Genomic DNA, 13301 nt, shown 5'->3' on the forward strand with positions numbered 1-13301 from the left:
AGAATAAGCCATTTGAGACAGACGTCCCTTTCCAGGACTAGATGAAGTTGCTGAAAATGCCTCAGGATCAGTGCTGTATGTGTCAGGCAAATGTTCTGTTTTGAGAGATCATAACTACAACTGAGCTTCTTCACTCTTGTACTTGGCTTTGGAGGCAGTCAACACTGGCAGTCTCCAGCACTGACACAGCTGTGGAATAATTGTGACAGGAGATAGAAGGAAGGTGCAGGTTTTCTTCTGGGGCAAGATATGCAGATCTGATGCATTTAACAACTGTCAGCATTAGATACGATTGTAAGGCTGCTGTAGTGCTGTGTTGGTAACCCAGTTCTTGAAAATCAGTATCATAGGACTCACTGGAGTAAGACATTCACTTTATAATCGCCTTTTGCTTGATAAAGTTGTTGGGTTAATGTAGTCTAGTTTGTTCCTGCAAGATGAGAGACTGCAAAATCTTTTATTCTTTCTCATTTCATCAGGAGATGTAGTTTTCGTAGTGGAGTTAGGACTTTAAGGAAAACACGTTTTCTGAAACTTTAGATATAATTGTCAGAACCAGCAATCCTAACTCTGAAATATTAGCATTACAATCTAGTGAAAAGAAAAGGCCTAATTCCCAGTAACAGGTATAATTAGCTCTAATGCTTAATTACTCTGAGTCAACTAATTGGTTTCATTGGGACTACTGACAGTAATGCTCACAGCTAGACGTGTAAGTAATAATGCCATCAGAATTCGTGTTAAAGTTTCTAAGATTTTGCAGTATGGCAGAAGTCATTGGTGCAGAGAGAATGTCCTGAACTGCTTTCAGATAATATGAAGTTTCAATGCTAATGAAATCCTACGTTACTAACAGTTGCTTCTTGTGCTTCGGACCATGGTATGAGTGTGGAATATTGTACTTGTCTGCGTTTGTTCTTTCTTGCTGGTGAACAGTTGGAATGGTGCATCTCCTAAGGTGCAAAAAGTGTCCGTTGCAACATTTTAATTATATTAGTTTGTTTTACATGGTAATACAACTTGTTAATAAGGCCATCTCAAATTTTTCTCTTCACTCAGAATGTTTTTAAGATAAAACTGTTTGTAGTTCACCATTTATAACCCTGCAATTCTATTGATTTTGCTTAGAGTGCTTTGATGGTCTTATTTTATATTGATTTGCTGAGGCCCTACGTGGCTGTCTTCCCTAGGTGTCGTTATAGAATTGATTATAGAATTGATGTTATTGAATATTCGAAAGAAGGTAATTACTGCCATTACTGCAGGCTTTGTAAAATGGTGTCATGAGAACTTTCATTCCTTGTTACTTAAATTTAACCTGTAAGAAACAAAATGAAGGTGATGCCCAAAGACAAATTTTATTGAGTAGCAAATACAGCAAGAAAATAGGGAAGCAAAATTGGAAGATAACGTGAGTGTTTCTTCAACGCTCCAGACTGTCTGTGGTTTCATGCTGGTTATGAAGTACATAAGGGATGGGAAGTATCTGACAAGTGTTTTCATGTTGCCATACCGTATGGACACATGCCATTTTAGCTATGATGGGTAATGACTGCAGCACGTTTCAGCTAACCAGAATATCCATGCATAATTTATAGCGCAATATGATTTTTATGATTAGTGCTAACAGTACTTGGACAGACATATATCTGCTTAATAGTTTATAAGCAAATTAAATAGCTGATATATTATTGAAGTGGAAGAGAAATTTTCATCAAGGCTAAATCTACTTCTTTACAAGAGTGTTGGAAATAGCAAGTGCCTGTTGCAAGCTTCATGCCCCTCACTGGGCAGGATCTGTTTCAGTGTGACTCTTGTCTGCCTGTATGTCCTTTCTGTCTTGGGGAAAAAAAAGAAAAAAGATGTGTTAGGAGTGTGTTAGGAGTGGTGGGATGTCTGATGGACATAAGAATAGCTTTCCACGTGCTCCGTTTCAGGTTTGAAAGTATGTGAGTATGAAGGCTTTGTTGCATGCTCTGTGCTCTACTGACCCCTTGTGAAGAGGTCCCATGTCATGCCCTCAGCTTCTGCGTCCCCTATTTCTCTGCCATCTTTTTCATTTGTGTGTGTTTGTCAGGGCTGCATGGGCTGGCAGCAGCATCATGTGAGTCTGCAGTTTCTTGAAGTCTGTGCTGAGTTGCCATATCTGCATTGGGCTTTAAGCGGTCACTCTGTGTTCTTAGGATCTCTGATAAAGAGCCATATAATCTATAAGGTGCTTCCCTGATTATTGGCAAGTCAGTAATTCCTTAGAGCAATTGTTCCTGCTCTCTGCTTTGTGAGTGCTCTTTGGTTCATTGTAGACAAAGGGGGCTTATTGAAAATACTGACATGAAGAGCTACAAATAAACTGAATTAAGCTGCTTGTAAGTAGTCGCTGATTAAAGAAATGTGGTGTGTTCAGGCAGTCGTGAAGAATTTAATTTGTCTTATCACTGTCTCATCAGCACCTATTTCTTATGGCTTACGCTACACGTAAAGGCTCTTTGTAGATCACTGAAGTGATTAACTTTTCAGAAAACTTTTATAGCTTGTTTCAGAGTTATCACAATTATGTAGTAGGTTGAAAGGGCTAAAAATAAGTAGAAAACAATTGACTGTTTTAATTTTCTCTGTGTGGAAGCGTGGCAGAATCTTGGAACGTTTCAAAAATAATATAAAAATGAGATGGGATTAAAAATAACCTGCAAAATAGTCACATATGATTGAGAGGCAAAAAAAGAAATTAGGAAGGACTGAATTGTAATTCAGTCTTATCACAAAGCTCTGATGAACAAACCATTCTGTAGAATGAATTTGATAAGGTTGCTACAAATGATATTTTTAGGAACAAATTAATTTATTAATGATGCCTATTTTTTTTAAACAGAAAACAACATAGGCATCAGTTAATAACCTTGGGGTCAGACCTTGAAAGCTTTTCCCTCTGGAAGCAGTGCATCTAACAGCTCTGACAGTGCTAAGGAGACCCAAAGGGAGAGCAACAGAACTGTTTGGTCGGGAAATATCATTACGTAGATGGAATATAGCTTTTTGTTAACATGTTTTATGGCATAATAGTAGGAAACAAGGGGAAAGAGTCACCAAGATTAAGGTGAAAGAGGGCATGGGATGTCAGTAAGAATTGGCAAGGCTAAACTTAGCTGCTGCCAGTTAATGCTGTCTGAGGCAGCAGAAGCATGTTCTTAGCAGGTGCCCCCAAAGCGGCCCCACATGTACCTATAGATATGTGTCAGCAGCCTCAGGAGGGCACGGGGACCATCTGCCACCAGTGTAAAAGGCTTATAGAGGGCAGTGGAAGGATCGCTCTGGAGCAGCGAGGTATTTGCTCTTGGAATTACCCACGTCAGTCACAGGAAGACAGGTCAGAGGCTGTGTTAGCTGCTTCCTCCTTAGAGGTGTTTCAGGTTATGTTTCTGTACCTGTAGCCAACTGCAATATTAAGTAGCAGTGCTTAATGCTGAGAGGGAGCTGAATGCAGGACCTGTTTGCTTGTCTTTTCAGAGATGCATTCTGCTTTTAAACTCCTTTCTTCCCTCTGTCTGCTAAAGTGAAAAGACTTACCAGCTGTATCAGTATAGTGAATAAAGAGATACTTAGCTTTCATTAAGGCTCGTCAGAGAAAGAATAAGATTTCTGTCAGCAAGATATAAAGGCATATACCAAGGCAGTGGGAGTGGTAACAGGATTAGCCATAGTAAAATCCATCATTCAGGACATCTGAAGTCCCATGTAACTTTTTGCTGCTATACTGGAACATATGTGATCTTCGTTGTTCACTTGTGTGAAACTGATGGATTAGGTTTATGCATGCAGCAGAACTGTTTGTGCCATAGCCATTACTGTACGTGCAGCTTCCTTTGTTGAATGGGATGAAAGGCTTGCCTTTGGGAACTTGGTGTTTCATGCACTTTAGAATTTTATATTGAATATGAGGTAGAGGTTTAAAGTGCTTTAAGCAAGGAAATATAGGCTGAATCTCCAAGAAGTGTTCTTGGTAGCTTAGATCTTCTCTCATGTCTTGGTTTAGCTAGTGGTGAAATCTTAGGAGACCCAGGGCTGTATATAAAGATGTCCCTCATCTGTTTGTGTTACTGGTGGGGAAGAATATTGCTATTATGATTGCTCTTGCTTACAGCGTGACCTCTTAAGTAACGTGCCATTCAGTGAAAACAAGAACATACCTGTTGTCCTTACTCTGTCTTCAAGTGTGCCAGGAGAGGTCATCCCCAGCCAGTGTGCATGTCCTTTCCATGAGGCAGAGCCTCAGAACATCTAGAAATCATGCAGAGAGAAAGAGTGAGAGTGGTGGTGAACGTGTGCTGTGTGTTTCTCTAGTCACTAGGAACTAAGTGAGCTCAGTAGTTTTACTTACTTTTTCCCTCTCCAAATTTTGGAAGGGATCAGTACATTTTTTCTGGGAAGCCTTCATATGCACGGAGAAAGGGAAGAAAGAGCAAAGTGAATGTAGTCATGAAGATATGTTTCCTTCCCTGAAAAGAAGAGTGGACAGAGGAAAGATGTTTCTTTGTGCTAGAATTGAATGTGTTGGGATTTTTTTGTTGTTTGGTGTATTTTTTCCTCTACTTATTGGGTTTTATTTTTGATACAGAGGATTGTATTTTTGTTATTTAGCATCTCTTAAATAGCTTCTGTAAGTCTGTATACAGAGTATTATATCTGAGTCAAAGATACTTTTTCTTGCTAGATCTTTTGTATCTTGTGGCACAAATGCGCAGGTATTTATGTACCTTCGTAAAAAGCTTTTATTCTCCTCTATAAACTAAAACCTGAGTGCCAACCACTTGCAGCTGACAAAGTCCTCTGATGATATTTTCTGTTTCCCTTGGCAATCTCCGGCCTTAATTCTGTCTAGTAGAGTGGATGCTCTTCCCAAACTATGCATCCACCCTTCTGAAAACTTCATTGTAGTCATCCTTCTTTTGAGATTGAAGAAATAGCAGTTATTTGTAACAGAGCTTCTCTGTATTTTTCTCCGTATTGGCTAAGGATGTGACGATAAAAGCCAGTGCAAGTTCTTTTTCAACTCTTTATCTACTGACTCTACAATACCCTGAAACCACTTTGGCCTCAGAGCTAAGGTTTACATCTTGTGCAAAGAAACTTATCTCATTGCAATATCCTGTCATTACACTTGCATGATTTGCCCACTGAGGGTTATGGTGATAGGTTTGTATGCATGTGCTCCTCACCTTAGGAACTTTTTCTGGCAGCTTCAAAAATTAAGTAAAAGCAATGCTTTTTCACTCTGCCTTCTCCTCCTTTTCCTCCCAGGAAAAGGATACCAAAAAGGGGCAAATAGACTTATTTTTTAATGCAATTTTAAGTAGTTTGTGGGGCTTGAAAACAAAAGAAAATTCTAAAGAGCTCATCATACTGCTTTCCTATTTGTTTAAATTATACTTGTATCCATAGGCCCTTTTATACAGTACAGTGCCTGGTTCCCAGTGGATACTAAACAGTTACCTGAAGCTCTGGTTACCTTTTACACTGCAGGAGTCTCCCAGAACAGCCTTTAAAGGGTTGCAGAGTAATTAAAGTTCACTGGTACAACAGTAACTAGATGGCTGTATTCAATTCCCCTCCCTAAAGGGTATAATTGCTGCATGATATTTGAAATGCCTTTTGAGGAAGATAATGAAAAATGTCTTAGAGGAGCTTCAGTGTGATGATCGTTGTGATTAGTGCTTAAATTCACTGCAGTGTGAGCTTGTATTACATAGTAACACAGTTCTGGATAAATCACTATTAGCACATCCTTCTTCAAATAGATACAAATTCTGTTACAGTTCTGTTACGGTAATCAGCCATGGAAAAGAAGGAAATGCTCTATCATGGTTAAACTGAGTTTCTTAGCCCTCTCCTGGTTTGTCCTATTACAATTGTGAAAGGATCTACTTTAGGAAAGCACTGATGTGTCTTGGTTCATCGTTAACAGACATCAGAAGAGTGCTCCCCAATCTGTCTTTAAAAGGCAAATCAACATGCTAGGGCCTTGTGTTTTCCCTTCTTGCGCCCTCATTTTCACTTGGGCCTAAGGAAGCATTCCTGTTTAAGGTGAAAGAGAGAATGTCCACATCAGTGCTCAGAGGTGTAAAGCCAGTTTGATGGATGAAAATCGTGTCGTGAAACAAAGAGCCATTGAAGCTGATTGTTACTTAGCTTGAAATGGGCTTCTGGAGAAGGGAGTTACAGCTCTTTAAATGATGTTTTTCATTCTCAAGTACTGCTGTTTTTCTTGTTTGGATAGCCATCAAAATGCAATCATTTAATAAAGAAACATCCTTGCAGCTGTTAAATTCTGTGTTGCCTTCAGACTGAGATAGTTCCCTGGGTACTGTGTTTGCATAGATCAGCCTCCTGGAAACGAGAGCCACAGACGTGTGTCTGATGTGCACCTTAGTGCATGGTAGTGGTGTGCCTGGGACACGTGTACAGCTTTAGGAAGGCAGGAGTGTTCCCCAGATCCCTAATCACAGCACACCATTAATGTTTGCTTAGTCTCTTCCCCCTCACTTGGGCTGCTGGCTCATACAGCCTCTGAATATCTCCATGGCTTGCAGTTGTCAGATGTGCCAGGTTTCTTCTTGTTTCTGCCCAAAAACAGCTTCTCTGCGGGGAAGGAATCCAAGTCTGCAAAACGTTTGCCAGGGATCTCCAGATGTGAAGCAAGCCCATCTGAGCAATAGACTCAGCCTGCCTCTGGACATTTGTAAGTCTGTGCACTTTTCTGTATGTTCAAAGAGCTTCTCCCCAGAGCATGCATGGTCAATCAGACACATTCTAGAAATGTATATATTTCTGTCTAAGAAAAACTATATAGCAGGAGATGCTACCTGCCATAGCCTTACTACTGTTCTCAGGATGCCCTATGGAAAGTAATTTGTGGCTGACCTCACAGTGCTTGCACTGCAAGTAGACTTTTCTGAGCCAGTGAGGACACTGGTATGCTGTATATATTGTGTTGGTACACTTGTACAACAGCAAGGAGAAAAAACTGTATTTCTCATCCCATAAGTCCTAGCAGATAAGTATTAATTAACTATATTGAAATATTAATAGACACTGCTGAGTTAGCTGGAATCTGCAGTTAATACAAAGTAATGGATGCACTGAATTGGAGCAGCAGTTCATCAGATCTGAGCTTTTGCTCTCTGTAGTGTCAAAAGAATAGACAAATCAGAGGTACGTGACTGCTGCATTTCTTCAGTCATTGGCTATGCTCATCAGAAAATCAGAGAAATAATGGGCAAAGTTTACAGAAGTCATATAAATGCTTTTATTTTGGTCATTTGGGGTACAGAGTGATTCTTTCAGTGTTGACTCATCTTCAGAGCATTGAGTCTTCTGCATTTGAGGAGAGGAATGAGAAATAGATTCAACAGTTAGCAGGTGGGTGCATTTCATTAGGCAAATCAAGAGCCTGGAAGTTTTGAACAGGATTTTGATTCTTCTAGAGCTGTCTTGCCAGGCACTGACAGCAGTGATGGAGGTTGATTTCACTGGTTCTGTATTTTTCAGAACAACGTGATGCACACGATATCCAAAGAATCAGTGAGCTCCCAGCAAAAAGCATATCAGAAATACATGCAAAGCTAATGAGTCGTTTTCCTGATAAAGGGTGTGTTATTTCAATCAGAGCTTGCTACCCAGTACTGAGAAACTTTGTTCAGCCCTAGTATGATGGAGAATTTACTTTGGTGTGTGGACTTTGAAAATCCTATGAAAAAGCCCAGTCTACTCCCTAATTCAACATTGCTTTTCAGTGGCTGACCTGCATGTAGTTTTATTAATTGCATGCTTTTCTTGTAGCTTTCTTATGTCTTGGGGTTCTCAACATGATCGCTGTTGGTCTGTTTGGCAGAATCTGAGAGAAAAGCAAGAGAAAATATGATAGTCTTGACTTGTTCACATCCATTTCTTGTCTTTTTGCTGCCACAGATCTGAACTGGAATGGCTACTGGGACATGGAGTTTGCTGGTAGAAGGATATGAAGGGATGGGAAAGGAATCTTACCCAAATGGCTATGTCCTTGAAGGGTCTGATGAACAAACCCAGGCTATAAAATACAGACTATGTTCTGTCTTTAGCCTCTTCTATGCTCAAACCAGACTTTCAAGGTATTTGAGTTCCAAAATTAATTTAATACAATAAAATAGTGGAGGTCAGAATTCCTGCAGGTTTTTTTTAAAGTGCTAATGACTGTCAGATGATGCATTATCTGGCAGTTAACAGGGCAGCAGGAGGCCTAGTAGTAGCTCTTAAATGCCAAGAAATAGAAGAGCCAAATATTCTGCACTCTGGAAAAAGATGAAGGTGAAACTGGAGTGCCCTCATTTGCTTTCTTACTTAGGAACTCCTTCTGACAGACTGAAAGACTAAAGTTAGTGGTGCAGTGCAAAGCATGAGATGATACTGCATCTGAAGTAAGACAGATGTGCAACTTAAGTAACTACTGGTAATTAATAATTAAAATTTGTAAAACAACATTGTGAAAGTAGAAGATAAGAAGAAAAAGAATGATGTGCTGCTGCAGTGGTGTTCATAGAACTTATTTTCTAAAGTCTCTACACAGTACAATCACTAAAAGAAAAAGATCATTTGTTATTATCAGATTTGCTATTGACAGTTACCTTGACTTAACACAACATGGACATTTAAATATGAGTAATAATAATCACAAAAAAAAAACAAAAAAAGATGATGGGGCGGAAAGAAGAGAAGAAGATACCTGTAACTCGGATCTGCGAATATACAGAGCTTTTTGCTGCTTGTTTCACTGTGAGGAGGCATTTTTATCTTGATGCTGCACAGGCTGCTTTGTTACATGAATCACCACGAAACTGGTAATTCTGAGAGTTGGAGGCTTTATGCCAAGTGTGAAGGTGACAGATTTTGAGTAGCAGCTACTTGCTCAAGCAGCCCTGCTCCTTGCAGTGGGACTGCACTTGTGAGCAGGGGTTGCAGAACTGACACGCTACTGCTGGGGGATCAGGAGGGCAAGAGAGAAAGGCAGCACGCCTCCCAGAGCATTTCCATCTCTGCTGTGTGAGATGGGAAGAGCTGCTTTCTCTGTGCAGTCAGTCTGGACCCCGCTGAGCAGTCCTCCTGCTGGGACGTGTGTCACACCAGGGTAGGTGCCTACACCAAGAGGCATTAAGGTCATGTTTCTCAGCACCAGCCATGCTCTGCTCATGTGTCAGGGAAGAAATCTGCCCTTCAGGGCTTCCCTGCTGTGCTGCCATTCTGTGCCGCTGCCCTGTGGATCCAGCCCTTGAAGACAAGAATGTTTGTCCCTCAGTATTTGTCTGCTTGAAAAGTGCCAGTGCTTCCTTTTCAGATTAGGTCTGTGTCAGTGAAAAGGAAATCCTCTGAGTTAAGCTATTATAAACCCAGCAAGAAGGAGACGTAAATAATACAAGCTTTCTTGCTAAAATTATTTAGTTTTTTCCCCTCTCTGCCTTGCTGGTCTGTAGGCAAGATTTTTAGTACAGGAGATGTTCATTGGATTTTGTGGGGCTTTTGCTGTGTGATCCAAACTCAGGGCTAGCATTGCATTGGTTGTACTTGCCACTGAAGGAGGATGAAGGTCACACGTTCTGCAACCTGGAGGAAATGCTGCTCGATGCGTATCAGAAAACGCTGAGGCTCCACAGACTTTGGCATCAGCAGGATCCTTCTCTGGCTTTCTTCTGCATCCAGCTCTTAAGGAGTCCCAAGGGAGTTGTTTTTCCTCTAAGCAAGTAGAATAGCTAAAAATCCGGTAAGCAATCTTTATGAGCACCATTTAAATTCTCCAGATGGCATTTGAACACCTCGTCTCTGGCCAGGCCCTGTACTGTTCTTCATACTTGTTAGATCTCAGTGCATATGCAGTTGCATGTTCTGCCACCTTTCATCTCCTTTGCCTGGAGATTAACGCATGAAAACTGAAGTCATGAAGGCAAGAATGGCCAGTCTCAGCCATTCAGATGCTGTTCTGCTGGAAGAGGTCACTTAGTACTGGGGCTGGAGTAACCTCTTGATTCAATTTTATCACTGAAATCGGTGTTCTTTTAAAGAGCCTCAGCGTGCTTACATAGATGTAGGTTTTGATCGTACCATAATCAGTAATGAGAAGGTAAAACTGGAGTTTCAAATCAATTCTGTCTTGTGTCTGTCCATCCTTGCATCCTTGTAGTTTGCTCATTTCATGCTTTTATTTTGATGCTGATTCATATGATACCTGGGAAATTAGTACTCGACCAGTCAAAAGAAACAGAGACATAATCTCTTTAAATGTGGGATTTTAGTCTGCTGTTCTGCTGTACAAGTTTATACTATGTGAAAAAGACATCCATTCATACATATACATATGTATATCATCATTCATACACATTCATATGTGAAAAAGACACTCATTCATACATCCAACAGGCAATCTGTGATCCTAATTGTGAAAGACCTTTTCTAGCCTTGATTGTAGTACTTACAAGAGCATCACTGAGACATGCCTGCTACGTTGCTCAGGCTGTTTAGGGATTCTTCCTAATGCCCGTGCTAGACAAGGCTCACTAACAGCTTGCCACATTTCAGAATGGTTGAGCCTCATGTAGGAAATGGGGCTTAAGTTACTCTTGTGGAGGGTTTTCCTCCCTTATTGTTATTGTGGTTTGTTGGTATTCTTAGCATGTTTTTACTTGGAGTGCCATAAGGACTTGGCCTTCCAGGAAATTCTTTTTCTTTCTGCATGCCTGTTTCTGGAAATTGGTACTAAAGCCAGGTGCCTTCTGTTTCATAACTTCAATTGCGTAGAATTAATAAGACCTCAAGTTAGAATGAATTGCAATGGAACAGAGCATCATTTTTGGAGACCTATTGTGGAGATATGAAGGGGAAACGTTCTTCCCTTTTTGAAACTTCTTTTTTTGTAAAAGGAATTCTTTTATTGGTAGGTTATCAAATGCAAACAGTTGAGGTACCACCATCTGTTGTAGATGTAGCACATCCAGTATTAAGGAGTGCCTCTGTGGCCATTCAATGAATAAGAAACCAGTCATATAGTCAGTGTAATGGAATGTTTGTGGTAATGTGCATTACTGATAATTTGTACTGACAGTACACTCTGAAAATATCAGTGTGAATATTTTGTGATAAAACTTTCCATGTGACAAACTCTAAATTTGCTGTAGTCGTTTAAAAATGGATGTGATGTCCCCATGTGGCTTCCTGAAGCATTCTGCTATGTTGTGAGCCAGTCACCTAAAGAAAAAACAGATGCATCTCTTTTGAAATGAATGGTTGGGTGCCTTAGATAAATGTATATTTCTTTATTTTTACTTTTTCACACTTCTCAGACCTCTAAGGATATCTTTGGGTCACTTCCTGTTTTTTTCTTAATGTAGAAGATTACAGACTACAGGGATCTTCTGGGCATTCCTCACTTCCATCCTTTCTGATGAATTTTATTGTTCAGTTTTCAAGGCAATTCAGTCTATAGATAATCCTAAGTTTGTTCACAGGCTGATGAAAGGAAAGGAGATAATGAAAATATTCCCTAGGTATCCTTTGCCCTTTTTGCCAAATCTTACTCCGTTTTCTAAGTAACCAGTGACACTGCTTGTAGCTCTGGTTCATTATTCTGAATTTCAGCTGAGATGCTTTTTCTGACCCTTCCACAGATGCATGTTAGTTTACTGTTGTCCTGTTTTTAAGAAATATTTCTATTTCAGAGTGGTTTCAAGTGAGCCATCCATATTATCCTTGCTCTCATTTGTTCAGTACTCACTTTTTTTCTTTTAGAAGAGTTTCTATTCTTTATTTGACTGATTAACTGGAGTGTTCTTTCCCTATCGTCTTCGTTCTTCTCCAGTTACTGGGTAGTGATGAATGCAATTGCATGTCTTATACCTTTTCAGTAAAGCAACTCACCATATTTCCTAGGAGTTTCTTTGTTTGGTTACTGGAAATCTCAAAAAAAAAAAAAAGAGCAAATGGCTCAACAAGAATCAGTCAGCCTAGCAAACAAAAAGCCCCACTCTCACCGTATAGAACATCACCACCCTTTCAATTTCATTATTTTCCTGTGGAAGCTCAGATGAAGAGGACTCGGTTGTCTTCTTCACATTCTGTGCAGATGTTTCCAATGTTTACCCTGTTATTTTAATTGCTACAAATCAGTTCTTCTTTAATCTCCTTATATTAAATGGGTTCCCTTTTTTATTTGTGAGAACACATTTAAATCAGTTGCTTTCTTCCTATACGAGTATGTTTTAAAAGCATACAATACGTGGTGCTGAAAGTCCTTGCTTAACCAGATTGGGTTTTTAACTGCGATTTTCCTTTGTGAACAACCCCATCACTTTTTCAAAAATACTAAATACTGTTATGAATAAGATAGCAGTGACACACAGCTGTAATTTCTGCATATTTCCAGGCATAAGCAAGAGAAGCTACATTTGAACAAGATTTAATAGGAAAGGTGGACCTGCTGTTAGTACAAAACTTGAACTGCTTCATTTTCTGCTCCTTTTTATTTTTTTTTTCCCCCATTTTTTAAATTCAAACAAATTTAGAACAGTTCATGTCTTATTTGTGAGAAAAAGACCTCGGGAGTGAGAAGGAGAGGAAATGTCCTCAGCTATTGATGTACCCCTAATGCTTCTAAGAAGCATTACTCAGTGTAGTTACTCAACTAGCATTGTAAGCGTAAATCTAGATACTGAAGTTAAAAGATGCTTTTCAATGGATAAATGCGAATAAACCCCTGTTCCTGATGTTAAAGGGGAGATTCAGCAATGGAAAGTGAAAAATAACTCCAAGGCTGCCTCTGAGGTTCACGGAGAGGTCATCATTTCCCAAGTGGTTCATTGGATTTCTTCCTGCAGAATCACAGCTTTTGTGCAGAGAAATTCTTTAATCTTCTGCTGAGATAGCAGGGATTTTGTGCTTTCAAAATATACTTGATCAAAGAACTTTACTTGGACAGTTGAAACTGTTAAATCTTTTCAGTCAACTTTTTTTGCAGGCCTTCGGCAGATCTGGATTCATCAAAACCAACATGCTTAGCAGTTCAACGTTAGCAATCCCCGGACTTGATTTCTCTCTTCTCCCTCTGCAGGCTCTCTGGCTATCAGAGACTTTGAAAGCTTCTTGGTAATGGAGTGGCTGCTCTTGCAGTGTGTTCTTTTCATTGCAGCACTGCATAAGTATTTGGCTGCACTGTGTCACGGGGCCTGAGCCATCTGTGACAACTGCAGCTACACATCAGTGAATGAATACTAACTCTTGTGGATTTTCAG

At 39.9% G+C, this 13301-nt stretch overlaps 1 protein-coding gene across 4 annotated transcripts in view; it reads left to right on the top strand.

Moving 5' to 3' along the window:
* Positions 1-13301, top strand: part of PHACTR1 (phosphatase and actin regulator 1) — a gene marked incomplete at both ends in the record, with an annotated part of 284448 nt that overhangs the window by 17889 nt on the left and 253258 nt on the right. Inside the window, one exon of one of the 4 annotated variants that reach the window (XM_079533808.1) lies at positions 6629-6733. The exons of the other annotated variants lie outside the window; for them this stretch is intronic. Coding sequence (XP_079389934.1) covers positions 6629-6733 — 105 coding nt within the window. The remainder of the gene's footprint in view (positions 1-6628; positions 6734-13301) is intronic. 4 annotated transcript variants of the gene reach the window in all.

This window comes from Tetrao urogallus (genome assembly GCF_951394365.1).
Source record: "Tetrao urogallus genome assembly, chromosome: 3".
In the NCBI taxonomy this organism is placed as follows: domain Eukaryota; kingdom Metazoa; phylum Chordata; class Aves; order Galliformes; family Phasianidae; genus Tetrao; species Tetrao urogallus.